The 23537-nt window shown below is 46.5% G+C and overlaps 1 protein-coding gene across 1 annotated transcript; it reads right to left on the reverse strand.

Moving 5' to 3' along the window:
- Nucleotides 1–5796: 5796 nt before the first annotated feature.
- Nucleotides 5797–23006, reverse strand: tirap (toll-interleukin 1 receptor (TIR) domain containing adaptor protein). The gene is made up of 4 exons (XM_078198820.1): nucleotides 22775–23006; nucleotides 16751–16913; nucleotides 14137–14730; nucleotides 5797–8627 (listed from the first exon to the last, which is right to left on the reverse strand). The coding sequence occupies exons 2-4, from the start codon at nucleotides 16755–16757 to the stop codon at nucleotides 8524–8526; spliced, it is 705 nt and encodes a 234-aa protein (XP_078054946.1). The 5' UTR covers nucleotides 16758–16913; nucleotides 22775–23006; the 3' UTR covers nucleotides 5797–8523.
- Between the last annotated feature and the right edge of the window lie 531 nt (nucleotides 23007–23537).

The following is a 23537-nucleotide window of genomic DNA, read 5'->3' on the forward strand; positions in this document are numbered from 1 at the left end:
GCAGCCAAAAATAAATAAAGTATAAACTGGGCATAAAATCTATTTCTGAAAGTGCCTAGAGATTCTGAACACTTTAACTTTGTGCTTCTTCTGAAGAGGCTTATACATACTCAGAAACAACCCCTGCCACTCTGACACCTAAAGAGAAAATGCTGGATAACCCCAGCAGGTCTGGCAGCATCTGTAAGGAGAGAAAAGAGCCCTGACAAGCTTTCGACTCGAAATGTCAGCTCTTCTCTCTCCTTACAGATGCTGTAAGAAGTCTCACAACACCAGGTTAAAGTCCAACAGGTTTATTTGGTAGCAAACGCCACTAGCTTTCGGAGCGCTACTCCTTCATCAGGTGATTGGGAGATCTGCTCATAAACAGCAAACAGGGCATTTAAAGACACAAACTCAATTTACAGAATAATGAATAATGATTGGAATGCGAGTCCACAGCGAAAAACCACACCGACCTCCTCAGAAGACAAACACGGGACACGGTGGACAGAGTACCCTTCGTCGTCCAGTACTTCCCCCGGAGCAGAGAAGCTACAACATCTCCTCCAGAGCCTTCAACATGTCATTGATGAAGACGAACATCTCACCAAGGCCATCCCCACACCCCCACTTCTTGCCTTCAAACAACCGCACAAACTCAAACAGACCATTGTCTGCAGCAAACTACCCAGCCTTCAGGAGAACAGTGACCACGACACCACACAACCCTGCCACAATAACCGCTGCATGACGTGCCGGATCATCGACACGGATGCCATCATCTCACGTGAGAACACCATCCACCAGGCACACGGTATATACTCTTGCAACTCGGCCAACGTTGTCTACCTGATACGCTGCAGGAAAGGATGTCCCGAGGCATGGTACATTGGGGAAACCATGCAGATGCTACGACAACGGATGAATGAACAGTGCTCGACAATCACCAGGCAAGACTGTTCTCTTCCTGTTGGGGAGCACTTCAGCAGTCATGGGCATTCGGCCTCTGATCTTCGCGTAAGCGTTCTCCAAGGCGGCCTTCACGACACACGACAGCGCAGAGTCGCTGAGCAGAGACTGATAGCCAAGTTCCGCACACATGAGGACGGCCTCAACCAGGATCTTGGGTTCATGTCACACTATCTGTAACCCCCACAACATGCCTGGACTTGCAAAATCTCACTGGCTGTCCTGTCTGGAAACAATACACATCTCTTTAACCTGTGCTTAATGCTCTCTCCACTCACATTGGCTGTACCTTTAAGACTTGATTAGCTGTAAAGACTCACATTCCAATCATTATTCATTATTCTATAAAGTGAGTTTGTGTCTTTATATGCCCTGTTTACTGTTTATGAGCAGATCTCCCACTCACCTGAGCAGCGCTCCGAAAGCGAGTGGCGTTTGCTACCAAATAAACCTGTTGGACTTTAACCTGGTGTTGTTAGACTCCTTACTGTGTTTACCCCAGTCCAACGCCGGCATCTCCACATCATGACTTACAGATGCTGCCAGACTTGCTGAGATTATCAAGCATTTTCTCTTTTGGTTTCTGATTCCAGTATCTGCATTAACTTGCTTTTATTCCTGCCACTCTGACTGTGGTTACGATAGACCACCCGCATTGCTGGAAGCTACCAGAAAGTAAAGAGACTGTAGAATTGTTGAAATAAGACATACTATGAGCACTCAAACAGAATAATCTGAGAACAAAGTCTTGCAAGAAAGGTATCGATTGGTTCTCTCATACAGTATAAACTGTTGCCCCCTTTGAAAATTGGCATTCTTGCGTCTTTCCTGATGAATGGAAGACACAAAGCTTTGACAGCATGTATCTTTTTCCAGCGATACTCAAGTTCTGTACTATCAAGTGACTAGGACTGTGTAATGGGTGTCCAAAAGTATGACGGGTTTTGATAAGAGTAAATGAGGAAAAGCTGCCTGGAAGGGCAGAGGATATATTTAAAATAATTGGCAAAAGAGACCAAATGTTTCAATGCAACAAATTATTGCAATCATTGCGCAAAAGGATGGCGGAAGCAGAATCAGTAGGAACTGTCCAAAGGGAATTGGATATATATGTCAAAATGAAAAAAAACGCAAAGCAGGGTGAGAACACAGGGACGTGAGACAAATTGGAAAGCTTTTTCAAAGAGGCAGGGTGGACCAAATACTAGCATTTTACTTTCAGATTCCAAATCCAGCACCCTCCTCTTTCACAGTAAGTTCACAACTGTCACTGCTTGACAAGTGGCAATGGAGCCGGGTGAGCAGACACAGGGGATGGGAGGGTCATCAAATTACCAGTTCACCAAGGGGCTTGGAGAAACAAAGCACTATGAGGGAGAGAAGGTAAATTTAATCAGAGACACAGCTCTAGATTTAAAAAGAGCAAAAATATTGCAGACGCTGGAACCTGAAACAAGAATCAAGGGCACTGGAAAAGCGCAGCAGGTCTGCCAGCGTTTGTCAGCTAAGAGAGAGACAGAGTTAACGTTTCAAGTTCATCGGCTCTTTGTCAGAACCGAATGGAGGTTCTTTCTGACAGGATTTCAATTCATTTCTTTTACTTTTTGTTGCAGTTTCTACAGTTGTGACACATTCTCCCTCCCTTCAGTTCCGACAAAGAGTCTATGGACTCGAAATGTTAACTCTGTTTCTCTCCTTATAGACGCTGACAGACCTGCTGAGTTTTTCCAGTGTCCTCTGTTCCAGAAAATTTACATCTGTCAACTGTATGATCCATGAGTGTGTAGCTTGACTTGCAGAGGAGCACTCCTTCAGTGGTAATGGCACTTACATCGTCATACAATATACTCTCTAGATGTCAAGGTAGGTCTACTTTCTTTGCACTTCCCCCCATCCACAAAGGGGTATTCATAACACCCAAGATGAAGTGGAATAGAATTGCTCCAGAACCAATCTTCACAGAAGGGTCAGAAGACATGGTATTTTGTAGGGTGTGGGAGGGAACTAAAGAAGGTTCACCAATTAGCAGAATATAACAACCTTCTGGAAATCAGTGTAAGAACATAAGTATTAGGCCCGTCAGGTTTGCTCCCCATTCAATAAAATCCACCTCAATTCATAGAATCCCTACAGTGCAGAAGGAGGCCATTTGGCCCATCTAGTCTGCACCGACCACAATCCCACCCGGGCCCTATACCGTAACCCCTGCTAATCCTCCTGACACTAACAGTCAATTTAGCATGACCAATCCATCGAACCTACACATCTTTGGACTGTGGGAGGAAACCAGAGCACCCGGAGGAAACCCACGCAGACACGAGGAGAATGTGCAAACTCCACACAGACAGTAACCCAAGGCCGGAACTGAACCCAGGTCCCTGGCGCTGAGACACAGCAGTGCTAACCACTGTGCCACCCATCTCCACCTCCCTGCTGATCTCCATTAGAGTTTAAAAGAACAATCCATCTCAGTCTTGAATATACTCAATGACAGAATTGGATTCTCTACCCACAGTTCTCTGGGGTAGAGAATCCAAAAAGATTCAGAATTCTCGATTGAAGAAGCATCTCCCTGCTTGAATCATAGAAATCATAGAAACCCTACAGTACAGAAAGAGGCCATTCGGCCCATCGAGTCTGCACCGACCACAATCCCACCCAGGCCCTACCCCCATATCCCTACATATTTTACCCACCAATTCCTCTAACCTACGCATCCCAGGACACCAAGGGGCAATTTTAGCATGGCCAATCAACCTAACCCGCACATCTTTGGACTGTGGGAGGAAACCGGAGCACCCGGAGGAAACCCACGCAGACACGAGGAGAATGTGCAAACTCCACACAGACAGCGACCCAAGCCGGGAATCGAACCCAGGTCCCTGGAGCTGTGAAGCCGCAGTGCTAACCACTGTGCTACCGTGCCGCCCATTCAATCCTAAATGGTCCGCTGACATTATTCGGAGATTGTGACCCCTACTTCTAGGGTCTTCAGCCAGGGGAATTGCCCCTTTAGCATCAACTCTGTCAAGTCTTCGAAGAATGTTTTATGTTTCAATGAGATCCCTTCTCATTCTTCTAAACTTCAGACTATAGGCCTATTCTAGTCAATCTCTCCAGATAGGCAACCCTATCATGCCAGCAATCAAAGGACTGAACGTTTTCTCTATCACCTCTAATGTAAATATATCCTTCCTTAGATATGGCAATCGAAACTATGCATGGTACTCCAAGTGTAGTCTTACCAAAGCCCCTGCATCATTGTAGCAAAGCTTCCCTTCTTGTACTCCATCCTCTTCGCAATAAAACCCAACAGAATTCCACCCGTCACTGTCATAAATAAAACTGTCATGAATTGAGGAGGTATCGAGGAACCAGCTGAATGGTCTCAGGTCTAATGCATCACAGGGCAGTGTGGAAGCTCTCCCCTATCTGCAGGTAGCACAGTTCTTGGGTCTTTGCAGCTTACTTACTAAACTTTAAAAACAGTAAATATGTAAGAGAAGTGTCATTGTTTTTTCTTCAAAAATCAAACGTTATAATGAACCGCATGGCTGAACATCACCTACCGTGAGACAAAAACAGAAAATGACCTTTCAGGATCATCCAGACTCAAACATTGGTTCTGTTCTCTCTCCACAGATGCTGTCAGACCTGCTGAGATTTTCCAGCATTTTCTGTTTCAGATTCCAGTATTTTGCCTTTATACTGTGAGACAACGCTGTTTTACTAACTTCCTAGTCCTCTGGTGACAGAGAATATCGCAATCCAGGACAGTAAAATCACAAAGCAAAAATACTTGTACTTATAAAGTATCTTAGCCTGATGGAAAAAAAAGAAATACTGTGTGCAATTCTGGTCACCCTATTATAGAAAGGATATTATTCAACTAGAAAGAGTGCAGAAAAGATTTACTAGGATGCTACCGGGACTTGATGGATTGAGTTATAAGGAGAGGCTGGATAGACTGGGACTTTTTTCTCTGGAGCGTAGGAGGCTGAGGGGTGACCTTATAGAGGTCTATAAAATAATGAGGGGCACAGATCAGCGAGATAGTCAATATCTTTTCCCAAAGGTAGGGGAGTCTAAAATTAGAAGCCTCGGTTTAAGGTGAGAGGGGAGAAATATAGAAGTGTCCAGAGGGGCAATTTTTTCACACAGAGGGTGGTGAGTGTCTGGAACAAGCTGCCAGAGGTAGTAGTAGAGGCAGGTACAATTTTGTCTTTCAAAAAGCATTTAGATAGTTACATGGGTACAATGGGTATAGAGGGATATGGGCCAAATGCGGGCAATTGGGATTAGCTTAGGGGTTTAAAAAGAAATGGGCGGCATGGACAAGTTGGGCCGAAGGGCCTGTTTCCATGCTGTAAACCTCTATGACTCCAAATGCCTTCATACACAGTAACTGGAGTGTGACAACTGGTAACAATTGCAGTTTATATTTACATACAAAACACTCAAAAGTGCTTCACAGGAGCATTATCAAACACACATCTGACACTGAGCCAAATAATGAAGTATCAGGGCAGGTAGCCAAAAGCTTGGTCAGAGAAGTATGTTTACAGGCCGTATTAAAAGGAACATAATTGAATCATAGAATCCCTACAGTGCAGAAGAGGCCATTTGGCCCATCAAGTCTACACCGACTCACTGATAGATATCTTACCCAGGCCCTCTGCCCCACCCTTTCACTGTAACCCCACACATTTCCCATGGCTAATCAATCTAACCTACACATCTTGGGACAGAGGGGCAATTTCCCATGGCCAATCCACCTAACCTACACATCTTTGGACTGTGGGAGGAAACCCACGTGCTCACAGGGAGAACGTGCAAACTCTGCATAGACAGTCACCCAAGGCCAGAATTGAACCTGGGTCCCTGGCACTGAGAGGCAGCAGTGCTAACCGCTGTGCCACCATGCTGCCCCTGATAAGGAGGGATTGAGTGCTCAGACAGCTGAAGGCACAGCTACCAATGGTGGGGCAAAGTAAAGGAGGTATAAGTAACAGGACAGAATTGGAGAAGGGCAGACAATTTATGTGTTTGTAGGGCTGGAGGAAGTTACAAAGACGGGGGCAGTGAGATCGTGGAAGGATTCTGAATGTGCAGCCAGTGAAGGTCAGTAAGCACAGGGGTGATGGGCAAACAGGACTTGATGTGAGACAGTGGAGTTCTGGCTGAGTGCAAGTTTAGGGGCGGAGGTGATGGATGAGACTTCTGGTCAGGAAAACATTGCAGTAGTTGAGATTGGAGGTAACTAAAGCATGGATGAGAATTTCTGTGGCAGATGGAGAGACAGAATTGGAAATAGCGAACAAAAGGGTGGCACGGTGGCTCAGTGGTTAACACCGCTACCTCACAGTGCCAGGGACCCAGGTTCAATTCTGGCCTTGGATGACTGTGGAATCTGCGTGGGTTTCCTCCGGATGCTCCGGTTTCCTCCCACAGTCCAAAGATGTGCTGGTTAGGTGGATTGAGCAAGCCAGATTGCCCCAGGGAAGGAAATCAGTGCTGCTTACCTGATCGAGCTGACAGATCCCAGACCCCCAGCAATGTGATTGACTCTTAATTACTGACTCTGGGAAGTCGCTCAATTCAAGGGCAATTGATAATCGCCAACAAGTGCTGGCCTTGCCAGTGACACCCACATCCCATGAAAGAATAGGAACATAGGTATTAGGAGCAGAAGTAGGCAATTCAGCCCTTCGAGCCTGCTCCGCCATTCAATCAGATCATGGCTGATCGCTCCCTCGTCTCAAATCTACCTCCCCACCTGTTTTCTATATCTGGGGCGGCGCGGTGGCGCCTCACAGCACCAGGGACCCAGGTTCGATTCCGGATTTGGGTGACTGTGACACGTTCTCCCTGTGTCTGCGTGCGTTTCCTCCAGGTGTTCCGGTTTCCTCCCATAGTCCAAGGATGTGCGGGTTAGGTTGATTGGTTGTGCTAAATTGCCCCTTAGTGTCAATGGGACTAGCAGGGTAAATATACGGGGATAGGGCCTGTTGTTGATGCAGACTCGAAAGGCTGAATGGCCTCCTTCTGCACTGGAGGGATTCTATGAGGCATCCCAATGAGGTGAGTGATTAATTGCTTTGTTTCACCGGTGTTGGTCGTGAAAGGAATGTTGGCCAACTCTGCCCCCTCCTCCTCTCTGGATGTTTAGTATCAGTGTAGGTTGGGTCCTGCAGTGGGTTACACACTAAACATTAGCCTCTTAAGTACTAGAATAAAGCCTAATTTCAAGACTGATGGGATGGAAAAAGGATGAGGAGAGAGGGAGAACAAGGAGACAGAGCAAACAGTGCACGGGCAAAACGTTAACTCGGTTATTTTTCCTTTACCACTCGCTGACAGGCCTGCTGTGCATTTTCGTTTCTGGGTTTCAGCAAAGCTTTTAATGAAAATTGACTCCAGCACAAGACCATAGCTCAGGAGCACTAGAATCATGAGAACAAAAAGACCATCTCAAGACCATCTTGAACACGATTCCCCCATCCAAGGTTTGCACACAAGATACAATAAGAATGGACTTGATGACTAATCTCAGTTTATCAATCTCTATCAATGAGTCTACATGGGGTGAGGAAAGCCCCAGTGAGCTTCAGGAACCATAGGTCCAAAGCCACCTGTGGCACTCATGCATGTTACGCTCACCACACATCTGGTTTCAAATTCCTCACACACTCAACGCAAACATTTCCCTTTCAACCCAATTTGAATTTTATCAATTGCTCTTTAAAGTGAGTATTGGCAGCATTGTGGCATCGATGAGCTGGAGTCGGATTGGAACCTGGCAGCAAACAGAATCTATTTAAACAGTACTCAGATGGCCCAAACTACAGCACAGTCTCTCAACAGAAGTTGGATCATTTCTCCAGCAAAATGGAGGAGAGTTACATAATGCAAATGGTGTATGGGAAATCAATCCTACTCAATTCCAGGTATGGTTGAAGGGGGAATATTCCAATCATTCCCTTTCTGGTCGTGATTTGTGGTGTTATTACTGGCCAATGTTAGTATTTAATTGCTCAGGCATCAAAGTAGGAAAATTTACATTCATGTAATGGGGACGGGGAGGGGAAACTCTTCCAAGGTTGAGGGTGAGAGTGGAAGACTCAATCATTCACTTCCCATCAAAAAAATTGAAAAGGAAACACCATGTTGGCCATCAAAAAGCACCAGCCACTCCTACCTCCCAAGAAGCACCAGCGTCAGCAGCCTGGACGCCAATCAGGCTTGAAAGTGTTCAGGTGCCAAGTATAACATCGATTGTTGTCAGTTTTATGTCCGTTTTCATCTGACTGTCCCTAGACTGGGAATAGGTCCTCGCCACAGGAAAAGTAAGGAGAAAAGGGGACAAAACATTACAAACACTCACCCCACACAAACTATAGACACAGACCAAGACACACATATACCGACATGGAAACAGACATTTACACAGATTGTGACATAAACACACATTTTTCAAGTTTGCTCCTGAGTGTTAGAAGAGTCGAGAACATATCCATTTTTAATGTCCCATCTCCTCGTTGCTGATCTCAAGACGTATCGTCCTTCACCTGCTCAGGAACTCCCACTCATGTCCAGTGTTTTGCTGGCCTCGTCCACATTGTCTCCTTGCGCACTCTCCCTGTGCTCTTGTTCCTTCCTGCTGAGCTCCTCGAGATCTGGAGGCAAAAAAAACACACAGGTCATTTCCATGTTAGCAAGGGCTTGCTGATTGGATGACCTTTATGGCAGGTTAAATGCTGTCAGCATCATAGAATCATATCATAGAATCCCTACAGTGCAGGAGGCCGTCATTTGGCCCATCGAGTCTGCACCAACTCTCCGACAGAGCATCCCACCCAGCCCCTATCCCCGTAACCCCACATATTTACCCCGCTAATCCTCCTAACCTATACATCTTGGGACACGAAGGGACAATTTACCATGGCCAATCCACCTAACCTGCACATCATGTTACTGGAATCCAGCTATACGGGTTAAATTGATTGGTCATGTAAATTACCCCTTAGTGTCGGGGGACGAGGAGGGTAAATATGTGCTGTTACCTTGATAGGATCTGGGTGGGATTGTTGTCGGTGCCGGCTCGATGGGCCAAATGGCCTCCTTCTGCACTGTAGATTCTATGATTCCTGTATGCCTGGAGATAAAGTCCCCACACTCCCTGAATCTGATTTTACAACTTGCCTTTGGATAAATAAAATTACAAGGCACTTCAGACAAGCGACAGCAGAATTAGGAGAGCTGATGCAAAGTGTGGTTGAAAGATGAAGACTTTTAAAGACTGAATAAGGTGGGGTATGGGATGAAAGTGCTGCTGCTGGAATGCAGCAGAAGACTTCCATTAGCAGCAATCTTTCAGTCATAGAAATCCTACAGTGCAGAAGGAGGACATTCAGCCCATCAAGTCTGCACTGACAACAATCTCATCCCAGGCCCTATCCCCACAACCCCACACATTTACCCTGCTAATCCCTCTAACCTACACATCCCAGAACACCAAGGGTCAATTTAGCACGGCCAATCAACATACCCTGCATGTCTTTCAGACTGTGGGAGGAAACTGGAGCACCCGGAGGAAACCCACGCAGACACGGGGAGAATGTACAAACTCCAAGCAGACAGCGACCCAAGCCGGGAATCGAACCCAGGTCCCTGGAGCTATGAGGCAGCAGTGCTAACCACTGTGCTACCCCATCCCAGGCCCCATCTTATTGGGAGGCAAGGAAACATCACTAGATTTGTAAAATGAAAAAGCAATTTGGAATTCAGTGCAGTGCGAATGCCAGTGAGGGCCGGGCTGAAAGGGCTCTTATAGGTGGGACTGAGGCTATGGAGGGAGGGAGTTTCTCTGCATCTCCCTGTACTCCTGAAATGGGAAAAATTCCAAACCCCACAATTAAAATCATTTTAATTTTGTTCCCAGGTGTGAGCAATGCTGATTTTATTGCCTATCCCTATTGGCCCAAGGGCATTTGGAGTCAATCGTGTTGTATGGGACTGGAGTCAAATCTAGGCCAGATAGTGTGGGATTGGCAGATTCCCTTTCCTGACGGACATTTTGACAATGTACAGCTTTTACGGGTATTTTAACTGGTGCCAACCATCAGGTGACCTTTTCCAACACAGCCTTTTAACCGTCTTCATCTTTCAACCATACCTTTTCCACCATTGTCTTACTTGAGAAAGGATATACTGGCACTGGAGGGGGTGCAGAGGAGATTCACTCGGTTGATTCCGGAGTTGAGAGGGTTGGCTTATGAGGAGAGACTGAGTAGGCTGGGTCTATACTCATTGGAATTTAGAAGAATGAGGGGGGATCTTATAGAAATATATATGATTATGAAGGGAATAGATAAGATAGAAGGTTGTTTCCACTGGCGAGTGAAACCAAAACTGGGGGTGTAGTCTCAAAATAAGGGGAAGCAGATTTAGGACTGAGTTGAGGAGGAACTTCTTCACACAAAGGGTTGTGAATCTGTGGAATTCCCTGCCCAGTGAAGCAGTTGAGGCTACCTCATTGAATATTTTTAAGGCAAGGATAGATAAATTTTTGAACAAGGAATTAAGGGTTATGGTGCAGGGGGGTAAGTGGAGCTGAGTCCACGGAAAGATCAGCCGTGATCTTATTGAATGGCTGAGCAGGCTCGAGGGGCCAGATGGCCTATTCCTGCTCCTAGTTCTTATATTCTCAAAATCTAATTCTCCCCTTAAAACCAGATTTCCTGAATTCAATTCCCAACTTGTTATGAGTCATAGAATTCCTACAATGCAGAAGGAGGCCATTCGGCCCATTGAGTCTGCACTCCAATAGATCATCTTACCTAGGCCCTCTTTCCCGCCCTTTCCTCTTTACCATGGCCAATCCCCCTGAACTATACATCTTGGGACACTAAGGGGCAATTTAGCATGGTCAGTCCACCTAACCTACACATCTTTGGACTGTGGGAGGAAACCGGAGCACCCGGAGGAAACCCACGCAGACACGGGGAGGACATGCAGACTCCACACAGACAGTGACCCAAGCAGGGAATCGAACCTGGGTCCCTAACCCTGTGAGACAGATGGAATTTTAACTCAACTCTGGACTGCTACTACAGCCCCGGAAGCACACTGCTTGGTACCAGATCTTGGTGAAGACAAGTGTTTCTTCCAACCCCTTTCCTCCTTGGTGGCAAGTTTAAATTGATGACTCCTTGGCACTCACTCCCGAACAAGAGGAAAGCCTCTTGTTATTCTTCTTGTCAAAAACCATCACAATTGCTGAAATCTCCTCTTAGTTACTGCTGTACCTTGTGATTCCCAGAAGCTTCTCTCTTGTACAGATACAGGTACTGGCTATTTCTCAAACCTCACCATGTGCTGCAGACTGATACATTAGTTTTGTACACTGACTGGAATGCAGGAGAGAGTAATGTGGCATCCTGGAATCTATACTCCTCATACATGGAATCATAGAATCATAGAAACCCTACAGTGCAGAAGGAGGCCATTTGGCCCATCGAGTCTGCACCGACCACAATCCCACCCAGGCCCCACCCCCTTATCCCTACATATTTACCCACTAATCCCTCTAACCTATGCATCTCAGGACACTAAGGGGCAATTTTAGCATGGCCAATCAACCTAACCCGCACATCTTTGGAGTGTGGGAGGAAACCGGAGCACCCGGAGGAAACCCACGCAGACACGAGGAGAACGTGCAAACTCCACACAGACAGTGACCCAAGCCGGGAATCGAACCCAGGTCCCTGGAGCTGTGAAGCAGCAGTGCTAACCACTGTGCTACCGTGCCGCCCCATACACCTATGACTGTGTGGCCACATTCCCCTCCAACTCGATTTTCAAGTTTGCTGACGACACCACTGTAGTGGACGGATCTCAAACAATGACGAGACAGAATACAGGAATGAGATAAAGAATCTGATGAACTGGTGCGATGACAATAATCTCTCCCTCAATGTTAACAAAACAAAGGAGATTGTCATTGACTTCAGGAAGTGTCGTGGAGAACATGCCCCTGTCGACATCAATGGCAACGAAGTGGAAATGGTCGAGAGCTTCAAGTTTCTCGGGGTCCAGATCACCAACAACCTGTCCTGGTCCTCCCATGCCAACACTATAGTTAAGAAAGCTCACCAAAGCCTCTACCTTCTCAGAAGACTAAGGAAATTTGGCACGTCAGCTACGACCCTCACCAACCTTTACAGATGCACCATAGAAAGCATTTGGTTGTATCACAGCTTGGTATGGGGCTCCTGCTCTGCCCAAGACCGCAAGAAACGACAAAAGGTCGTGAGCGTGGCCCAATCCATTATGCAAACCAGCCTCCCATCCATTGACACTGTCTACACTTCCCACTGGAAAAGCAGCCAGCATAATTAAGGACCCCACGCACCCAGGACATACACTCTTCCACCTTCTTCCATTGGGAAAAAGATACAAAAGTGCCGCACACAATTAGCAAACATAGACCACTTGTAACCACAAGAAAGGCCACTTGCACCAACTGGTGTATTCACTGCTGAGGGTGATAATGGGTGAGACAGAAAGGAAAGTACCATCAAACCATAAGATATAGGAGCAGAATTAGGCCATTCGGCCCATCGGGTCTCCTCTGCCATTCGATCATTTCTGATATGTTTCTCAACTCCACTCTCCCACCTCTTCCCTGGAACCTTTGATCCCCTTACCAATCAAGAACCTATCTATCTCTGTCTTAAATACACTCAATGACCTGGCCTCCACAGCCTTCTGTGACAATGAATTCCGCAGATTCACCACCCTCTCGCTGAAGAAATTCCTTCTCATCACGGTTCTAAAGCTGTGCCCTCAGATCCTAGTCTCTCCTGCCAATGGAAACATCTTCCCCACGTCCACTCTATCCAGGCCATTCAGTATTCTGCAAGTTTCAATGAGATCCCCCCTCATCCTTCTGAACTCCATTCAGCACAGACCCAGAGTGCAGTGCTGGCCTGATCTGAATTAGATTTACTCAAGCGCTCCCATCCCTTGGGTGGGCAGAATATGCTTGTGATGATTATCCAGCGATATATGCTGGAAAATAACTGGACTTGAATATGGGGAGGACAGGACCAGGTTCAGCTGTGACGCCTTCCATGTCTGAATAGCCACTACTCACAGCTGAGGCTCACACATGACCCACGAATAAGCAATTGGGTGAAGTATAGGAGTCACACCTTCAGCAGAGCGATGGGATGCACTTCGGAGAGGAATCAAGGCTGTGTGTGTAACTTGGGAGAACCAAGCTCAACCAACACAGAAGACCACTCAGCCCATTGTGCGAGTGCTAGCTCCTTAAAAGAGCAACTGACTTGAAGCCATACTCCCCCACTCTTTTCCCATAGTACCGGCAAGGTTTCCTTTTCAAGTGTGTACACACGATTCTCTTTCAAAGGTTACCAGTGAATGCCACCACGCTTCCAGACTATTTGTTCTGGGTCATAGCTTGCAATGCGGACAAAATCTCACTGCTTCTTTGTCATTTATCTTACAACTGTCTCCTCCGATTACTGACCCTCCTGACAGTGGATACAGTCTCTTCCCCCCCCCACCCCCCCCCCTCCTGACAATGGGATACAGTCTCCCCCCCCCCGCCCCCCTCCTGACAATGGGATAGTCTCCCCCCCCCCCACTCCAGCCCCCATCTATTGTCAAAAACGCTTGGCTATTTCTGGCTTCCATTAAATTATTTCTTAATCTGCACTGCTCCAAGGTGAACAACCCCAGCTTCCCCAATCTCTCCACAAAACTGAAGTCACTCAGCATTGCGTCATTCTGGTTAATCTCCTCTGCACCTTCCCCAGTGGGGAATATTGTGACCACCAAGCATCACAGAAGATGAGGAACTGAAGGTAAAAAGAGTAAAGGCTGGAAAATCTCAGCAGGTCTGACAGCATCTGTGGAGAGAGAATAGAGCTGACGTTTCGAATCTGGATGACCCTTTGTCAGAGCTCTGACAAAGGGTCATTCAGACTCGAAACATTGGCTCTACTCTCTCTTCACAGATGCTGTCAGACCTGTTGAGATTTTCCAGCATTTTCTGTTTTTGTTTTAGATTCCAGCATCCGCAGTATTTTGCTTTTATTATAGGAGCTGAATATGTCCATCGGAAATTGTATACAGCAATATGCAGCTGGTGGGACTTACAATACAATACGGCGTGTTTGATCTTTTGGAATCCATTCTCTTTGTCTTGCCGGACATCAATACCAAACACAAAGCGAAGCTCCGGGGGATAATCTTTCCGTTCCAGCTGCTTGCGGACTGGGATAACTCTTCCATTGGCCGCGGGAGACTCTGACAGAGCCTGTTGCATCTGGTAGCAGCACCAGGGGTCTTTGAGAAAACTGGGTGTGATAACCAGCACCCAGCAATGGCTCTCCCTGACAGCATGATAGAGCTCGGTGCAGACAGCACCCCCTGGTGCTGAGTCCCTGAGCTGCAGGAAACAACGTAGACTGTGCGGGTGCAGTTCCAGGAAAGACACCAGGTCCTGAGCGTATGTTATATCGTCCTCGGTGTGACAGACACACACATCGTACTCTTTACTCCGTCGGGCACTGCTGTCGATCCTCTGTGTCGATGAGGGGGTGACAGGCAGTGAGTGGGTGCGGCTGGACCTTGGGTCCCTACAGGGGCTTTTTGTCCTGTCACTTGTCTGGGTGCTGCAGCAAGGATTCGATCCGGGGCAGGCGTTCGGGTTCCTCTTCTTCTTGAAGTCTATGAGCCGTTTGAAGAACCCTGTGGAATCGTATTTTAAAAAGAAAGAGACAGTAAAGTTATTGGTTAACTTTCCTTATTTCTCCCTCCCCCACCTCATGATACTGGCTCTCGATGAGGCACAGAGGGGTGGCGCAGTGATTAGCACTGCTGCTCACAGCAATGGTATTAACCATCTGTCTAGTGGGCGGTGGAGACCCACCCCTCCCTTGGCACAGTGGTAAGCACTGCTGCCTCACAGCACCAGGGTCCCGGGTTCGATTCCAGGCTTGGGTCTGTGCGGAATCTACAAGTTCTCCCCATGTCTGCATGGGTTTCCTCCGGGTGCTCCGGTTTCCTCCCAGTCCGAAAGGTGTGCTGGTTAGATGCATCGGCCATGCTAAATTCTCCCTCAGTGTACCCAAACAGGTGCAAGTGTGTCACGGCTAGGGGATTTTCACAGTAACTTCATTGCAGTGTTAATGTAAGCCTACTTGTGACACTAATAAATAAACTAAACTTTAGTTCCATGGACCCCAGCCTCTTCAGGTGGATAGTCAAATGAGAGCTTAGACTGAGAATGAGTGCTGGCTGTTCAACCATTGGAACTTCACAGTCAAACCTGATCTACTTCACATACGTACAAACATATCATAGAAATCATAGAAACCCTACAGTGCAGAAGGAGGCCATTCGGCCCATCGAGTCTGCACCGACCACAATCCCACCCAGGCCATACCCCCACATATTTACCCGCTAATCCCTCTAACCTACACATCCCAGGACTCTAAGGGGCAATTTCTAACCTGGCCAATTAACCTAACCCGCACATCTTTGGACTGTGGGAGGAAACCGGAGCACCCGGAGGAAACCCACGCAGACACGAGGAGAATGTGCAAACTCCACACATATACTCTGACAACTGCTGGAGAACTCTGGCAGAATTTGCTCCTTCCCATCTCAAAACACACTAAAACCAACTTAAACAATCTCCATCCCATAGAAGCTGACTCACTAGATGCTGCTGTGTTCTTCCGAGTCTGTTTACCAGCCTACAGTGTTGGCCAGGCTGTTCTTCCTGCGTAACCTCCCTACACCATGCACCATCTCTGGGGAGGGTTGAGCCTGAACCTCAGTGGTCGCACTCCCAAGCCCAATTCAGAAGGTTCAAGTCCAACTCAAGGACTTGAGCACACAATCCAGTGCACGAGTGAGGGAGTTCTCACTGTCTGAGGTGCTGTCTTTCAGGTGAGAGCCCGCCTGCCCTTTCTGATGAGCGTAAAAGATCCCGTGGCACGATTCTGAGGAAGAACAGGGGAGTTCTGCCCTGGTGTTCTGGTTAACTGACATCACGAAAACAAATTATCTGGTCATTATCACTTTGCGGGAGTTTGACGTGTGCCATGTTTTCCATGTTACAACAATGACTGCAATTAAAAAAGTACTTTAATGGCTGCAACGTTCTTGGATTGTGAAAAGTGCAATATAGACGCAAGTATCAGAAACAGAAAAATGCTGGAAAATCTCAGCAGGTCAGATAGCATTTGATGCTGTCAGACCTGCCGAGATTTTCCAGCATTCGCAGTATTGTGTGTTGATATAAATGTAAGTACGTTCCTTAATAAAAGCAAATTACTGCGGAAGCTGGAATCTGAAACCAAAAGAGAAAATGCTGGAAAATCTCAGCAGGTCTGGCAGCATCTGTAAGTAGAGAAAAAAACTGATATTTCGAGTCCAGATGATCCTTTGTCAAAGCTGATGTTTCGAGTCCAGATCACCCTTCGTCAAAGCTTTGACAAAGGGTGATCTGGACTCGAAACGTCAGCTCTTTTCTCTACTTACAGATGCTGCCAGACCTGCTGAGATTTTCCAGCATTTTCTCTTTTGGTTTAAGTATGTTACTTTTTTTTTAGTTTCTGACTCTCCCCATTCTGATGGAGCCGGTTAACTTGCCTCACAGACACGGATGTAAATCTGAGCACCCGCTAAACTCAATGATTACCTGGTTCACCCCTGACACTGTTGGGTTTCAGTTCTGTGTATTTTAACAAGATTCACTTACGAGCCATCTGATGGAAAGCAAGGCTCTCACTCACATACTGCACAGTCAGAATACAGCAGCCAGTTTAATCCGAGCACAATGGAGGCAGTTCTTTTTAAAGCATCAGTCCTGGTCAGCAGCAGGGAGATTCTCCTGTCCAATCACTGTTGCACAGAGACTCCATCTGTAATAAAGAACCCACAGCAGTTTTGACAAAAATGTTACCAATTGATAACTACACATCAGTCCTCCTGCTTTCAATGTTATTCCCATTGGACAGGTCCAGAGGGCAAAATTGCCTCTAACTCGACGTTAAATCACCAAGACGCCCAGGAGCGCTAGTGTGGGAGTCAAAACATCTTCACAGATGTGATAGAACAATGATTTGATTTATTATTGTCACATGTATTAGTAAGAAGTCTAACAACACCAGGTTAAAGTCCAACAGGTGTATTTGGTAGCAAAAGCCACGAGCTTTCGGAACAGGCTGACACAGAGGGTGGCAGGAATCTGGAACTCTCTGCTTGAAAGGGTGGTAGAGATGGGAATCCTTACAACATTTAAGAAGCATTTAGTTGAGCACTTGAAAGGCCAGAGTGTACAAGGCTATGGACCAAAATGAGATTAGGATAGACAGCTGGCTGGCACAGACATGGTGGGCTGAAGGGTCTCTTTCTATGCTGTAAAGCTCTATCATTCCAAAATGACTTTAAAGCCAGACCTGATAGTTGCAGGCAAGATGTTTCCCTACGGCCGATGACACAGTCGTAAGGGAATTGTCCCAAATAGCCCATGGTTTGGAAGAGATTAATCTGGACACCTACTGTATTGGAGTTGTCTTACAACCACATGTCAAGGGCAAAAATCTGCAACGCTACATAAAAGCTCATTGTGAGTCACTGTTTTATACAGCTACTTTTAGCTAGCAATGCTGGTAACTGAGCAAACTGACCAGAAGGAAGGCATCTGTTTCTGAACTGTGCCGAGTTAGCTCAACGTGCCTGTTGAGGACAGCCCCAGTGAACTATAAACTACAGCTTTCCACTACATCATATACAGAGGATGTATTGGGCAGCGAGGGCAGGCAAGCCACTGCTGCTAGGCTCTGAAACCTAGGTGCTGCGGTCGGACAACTCGCCCTCTGATTGTCCTGTCCTGCGCATTTCCTGCTACACCCCCGGAGGGAAAGCAAAACTGCTAAACCGGATCAAGCTTAGTGTATGCAGTCTAAAGCCACAACCAACACACTGTCTGCAACCAGCCCTCGGAAACCCATTAGTGTACCACTGCTGGGGTCTAACCCCATGTTTGAAGGCCACAAAAGCTCTGCACTAAGTAGTGCGTCAAGATTGAGGTGAATTTAAGACCACACGGCCTCCTACTGTTGCCCCTTTCCCTCAGGGCTTCAAAAACATATGGAACTCCTCACCCCACCTCACTGGTTTTAATCCAAAACTTGACTTTATCAAAACGTCCTGATTTACCTGGTGTTCTTATCCCTGCTCTTTCAACTTTAGCTTTGCCTTTCATTGCGGGGGTTTGACTTTGGCTCTTCAGCCAAACTAAGTCCACCAATGATTCCAGAGGGCATTTCACACAGCCACAGCAGGCACTTCAGGATTCGGTGAGATTAGCACGACGGTAGCAGTCTCTGGAGTGGAGACTCTCTCTCCTCTGTCCGAATGTCCCAACTACCTGCCTGGCCTGGAAACAAAGGTGAGAAAACAAACTCCACTAGGCCCTGAACATTACAGAACTCACTGAATTATCGCACGATGCACTCGTGGGGAGTTGAAAGCACTCCGAATTACTAAGCACATCCTTCCTCATGACTCACAACTAGCAGCAGTAAGAACAGAAAAAGAATCAGGAAGTTGTAATTGGGCACCAGGTGCAAATGTGCAATGAAAATAGAGTCAAAATTATTATAGAATCCCTATATAGTGCAGAAGGAGACCATTCCGCCCATCGAGTCTGCACAGACTCTCCAACAGAGCATCCCACCCAGGCCCTATTCCTGTAACCACATGTACTTACCTCGCTAATCTGCATGGTCCACACATCTTGGGACACTAAGGGACAATTTACCGCGTCCAATCCACTTAGGAGGAAGCCCAGGCAGACACGGGGCGAACATGCAAGCTCCGCACAGACAGTGACCGAAGGCCGGAATTGAACCCGGGTCCCTATTGCTGTGAGGTAGCAGTGCTAACCACTGTGCTACCATGCTGGGAAATCAGGTCATAAAGAAGGTCCTTATAGATTGGATCCAGCAGCCTGAGGGAGACAAAGGGATTTATTGTATTGTACTTTTGCCCCTGTGAAATCATGGAAACCCTACAGTGCAGAAAGAGACCATTCGGCCCGTCAAGCCTACATTGACAACAATCCCACCCAGGCCCTCTCCCCATATCCACACGTATTTACCCTGCTAATCTCCCTGACATTAAGGGGCGTTTTAGCACCTAACCTGCACATCTTTGGAGTGTGGGAGGAAACGGGAGCACCCGGAGGAAATTCACGCAGACACGGGGAGAACGTGCAAACTCCACACAGTTAGCCGAGACCTACACATCTTGGGACACTAAGGGACAATTTACCATGTCTGATCTACTTAGGAGGAAACCCACGCAGACACGGGGAGAATGTGCAAACTCCGCACCAACAGTTAGCCGAGGCTAGAATTGAACCCGGGTCCCTGGCGCTGTGATGTAGCAGTGCTAACCACTGTGCCACCGTGCAGTCCATATGGCTCCAAGTTTTTTTTTGTCTGATCTTTTTGCTTCTCTCAAAAGATGACATAGCTGAGGGTGGAAATGTTTAGTCATAAGACTTGACGGATCAACTGCCCTTTCCTGCCTGTCAGTTTTGTAAGTCTGTGGGTTTCAACTTACTAAGTGAGGAGTGCTCCTCAACATACAATGCCAAAAATCAAATAAAGCGTCCATTACTTTCTGACAACCCAAAAGGCTTTGCCTAACTTGCCCATCTTACAAAATGGAGTTCGTTTGGCTGTGAAATAATTTCACACATTCCCAGGATGTGAAAGGCTCTACACAAACACAAGTTTATTCTTTCCTATTTAATAGTCAAGGGTAATAAGGACATACCCCTGTCTACATCAATGGAGACAAAGTAGAAATGGTCGAGAGCTTCAGGTTTTTAGGTGTCCAGATCACCAACAACCTATCCTGGTCCCTCCATGCCGACGCTATAGTTAAAGCCCACCAACGCCTCTACTTTCTCAGAAGACTAAGGAAATTTGGCATGTCAGCTATGACTCTCACCAACTTTTACAGATGCACCATAGAAAGCATTCTTTCTGGTTCTACCACAGCTTGGTATGGCTCCTGCTCTGCCCAAAACTGCAAGGAACTACAAAAGGTCGTGAATGTAGCCCAATCCATCACTCAAACCAGCCTCCCATCCATTGATACTGTCTACACTTCCCACTGGAAAGCAGCCAGCATAATCAAGGACCCCACGCACCGCGGACATACTCTCTTCCACCTTCTTCCGTCAGGAAAAAGATACAAAAGTCTGAGATCACGTACCAACTGACTCAAGAACAACTTCTTCCATGCTGCCATCAGACTTTTGAATGGAACTACCTCGCATTAAGTTGACCTTTCTCTACATCCTAATTATGACTGTAACACGACATTCTGCACTCTCTCCTTTCCTTCTCTATGTACGGTATGCTTTGTCTGTATAGCGTGCAAGAAACAATACTTTTCACGGTATACCAATATATGTGACAATAAATCAAATCAAAGAAGCATCAATGAACCCATCTGCAACTAGTGGACAGCGGCAGAGAGAAACAGTCTATTGTCGGCAACCATTTCTTGTGGCATGCAGAAGGTGCAGTTATTTCAATGTGTCACAACCTGTACGTGCTGATGAAGCCACCTACTGTTAATATCTAGCTTGCAAAGATGTCATCTGCGTTAAAAGAGAAAAGGTTGGATTTTCATTAGAGATTTAGCACAAATAAAATCATTTATAAAATAAAATGCAAAAAAGGATAGTTTTAGAAGGAAATATTCAAAAGCCAAATGTTGAAGTGCTGTGTTTCCATTGTAGCTTCTGGTGAACACACAGCAAACAAATGGAAAATGGAATGTCATCATATAAAAAGGAAGTGTGCTTTAGTTTAGGGACACAGTAAGAAGTCTCACAACACCAGGTTAAAGTCCAACAAGGTTTATTTGGTAGCAAATACCATAAGCTTTCGGAGCACTGCTCCTTCGTCAGATGGAGTGGAAATCTGCTCTCAAACAGTGCACAGCGACACAACATCAAGTTACAGAATATTGATTAGAATGCGAATCCCTAAAGCCAGCCAGGTCTTAAAGGTACAGACAGTGTGGGTGGAGGGAACATTAAACACAGGTTAAAGAGATGTGTATAGTTTAGGGACAGCAGGGATACCTTACAGACAGAAAGTTGCAGCTGAAGTTCCAATACTGAGACTTCAGCATGACTAATTGATTGCTGCAACGTCAGTGGTGATTCCTCTTGGTGGAGCTCCCTCTTAACCGTCCCACTGGGTAGGTGCAGTATGGGGTTAGATAGAGTAAAGCCCCCTCTGCACTGTCCCAACTTGCCTCAGCGATAATCTTCGGTCAGTGGCTCCCTCGGATGCATTTTAAAATTATTTTGTGGAACACGGGCGTCACTGCTGACCAGCATTTATTGCCCAGCCCTAGTTGCCCTGGGAGGGCAGTTGAGAGTCAACCACATTGCTGTGGCTCTGGAGTCACATGTAGGCCAGACCGGGTAAGGACGGCCGATTTCCTTCCGTACAAGACATTAATCAAGTTGTTTCTAGTTGTGGGGTAGAAACTGCCCAACCTGGTGTCAGGTGTGACCTGTTCCAGAGAGCATGTAGTGGACTTTCACAGCACAGCAGTCTGTGCTGGAATCCTTGCTACTGTGTTGTGCCATCCAGTCACAATTATAGTTAAGAAAGCCCATCAGTGCCTCTAATTTCTCAGAAGATTAAGGAAATTTGAGATGTCTGCCACGACTCTCACCAACTTTTACAGATGCACCATAGAAAGCATCCTTTCTGATTGTAAGACAGCTTGGTATGGCTCCTGCTCTGCCCAAGACTGTAAAAACCTACAAAAGGTCGCGAATGTAGCCCAATCCATCACACGAACCAGCCTCCCATCAATTGACACTGTCTACACTTCCCGCTGCCTCGGAAAAGCAGCCAGCGTAATTAAGGACCCCACGCACCCCAGACATACACTCTTCCACCTTCTTCCGTTGGGAAAAAGATACAAAAGTCTGAGGTCACGTACCAACCGACTCAAGAACAGCTTCTTTCCTGCTGCCATCAGACTTTTGAATGGACTTACCTTGCACTAAGTTGATCTTTCTCTACACCCTAGCTATGACTGTAACACTACATTCTGCACTCTCTCCTTTCCTTCTCTATGAACAGTACGCTTTGTCTGTATAGCACGCAAGAAACAATACTTTTCACTGTATACTAATACGTGTGACAATAATAAATCAAATCACAAATAAGTGTTGTTCACAGCAATGGTTTTAACCATCTGTCTAGTGGGTGGTGGACACCTACCCCTCCCTTGGCACAGTGGTTAGCACTCACAACGCCAGGAACCTGGGTTCGATTCACGGCTGGGGTCACTATGTGCGGGGTCTGCACGTTCTCCCCGCATGGGTTTCCTCCGGGTGCTCCAGTTTCCTCCCACAGTCTGAAAGACATGTTGGTTAGCATTGGCCGTGCTAAATTCTCCCTCAGTGTACCCGAACAAATGCTGGAGTCTGCCCACTAGGGGATTTTCACAGTAATTTCATTGCAGTGTTAAAGTAAGCCTACTTGTGACACTAAATGAATAAAAACTCCCCCCCACCCCCACCGTGCAATGAGCTATATTCCACTCTGCTACCTGAATCAAGAATAGGGACCCTAACACCCCTCTCCCATCTTTGAAACAAGATATTTGCTCCGATTCCGTTTAGACACAAGCTAGAGCAATTAGAACCTCCCTCGCGGGGTATAAATACCTTTAAACTCCAGCTCAATTTTCATCCGCAATGTACAACATGTAATAAAATGTAAAGAAGACGACTGATTCAAACCGAACCAAAGTTAATCCACGGGAGATGGGCTCCAGATCAGTGCAGAGAGCCCGGGTTCTGGAGACAGAGACTGACCGCGGCTCTCAGACCCAGCTCCCCCTCCTCAAAGCTCTGGGTCGGACACAGTGTGGAAACTTTCTCCAACTCCGCTGCAGGTAGGACGGAAGTTTTGCAACTTAGTGCGGAGGTGACGTGGACAGCGCTTCCCATTTATTTCTATCTCTTTCCTTTTTGTCTGCAAATTGTTCATTTCTCTCCACGCCCGCTAAACCACGGCTCATGATTAATTTAGCAGCATTGAAACGCAAAATCCTTGATTGACTGCCATCTAGGAAGTAGTACTGGATGTAAAAGAAAACTCTTCTTGCATATAAACAAATGCAGAACAATGCCTGGTATTCTCTTGTTTTTTTTATCCAAGAGACTTTGCAAACTTCTTTCTAACCCTTAAAGATCAAGCATCAGATCAAGTCCTAGATACTTAAGATAATTGTCAGATTGGATCTTGCATGTCTTTCTTGTGGACATGACCCGCGCTGGACTGGGGTAAACAGGGTAAGAAGTCTTACAACACCAAGTTAAAGTCCAACAGGTTTATTTGGTAGACTCTTGTGGACGCCATGAATTGGATTCAGTGGGGATTTTGAATTCAGTTTTTGAAGCTATCAAGGATTGGATTGGCTCATTC

Source organism: Mustelus asterias, chromosome 27, assembly GCF_964213995.1.
Source record: "Mustelus asterias chromosome 27, sMusAst1.hap1.1, whole genome shotgun sequence".
In the NCBI taxonomy this organism is placed as follows: Eukaryota; Metazoa; Chordata; class Chondrichthyes; order Carcharhiniformes; family Triakidae; genus Mustelus; species Mustelus asterias.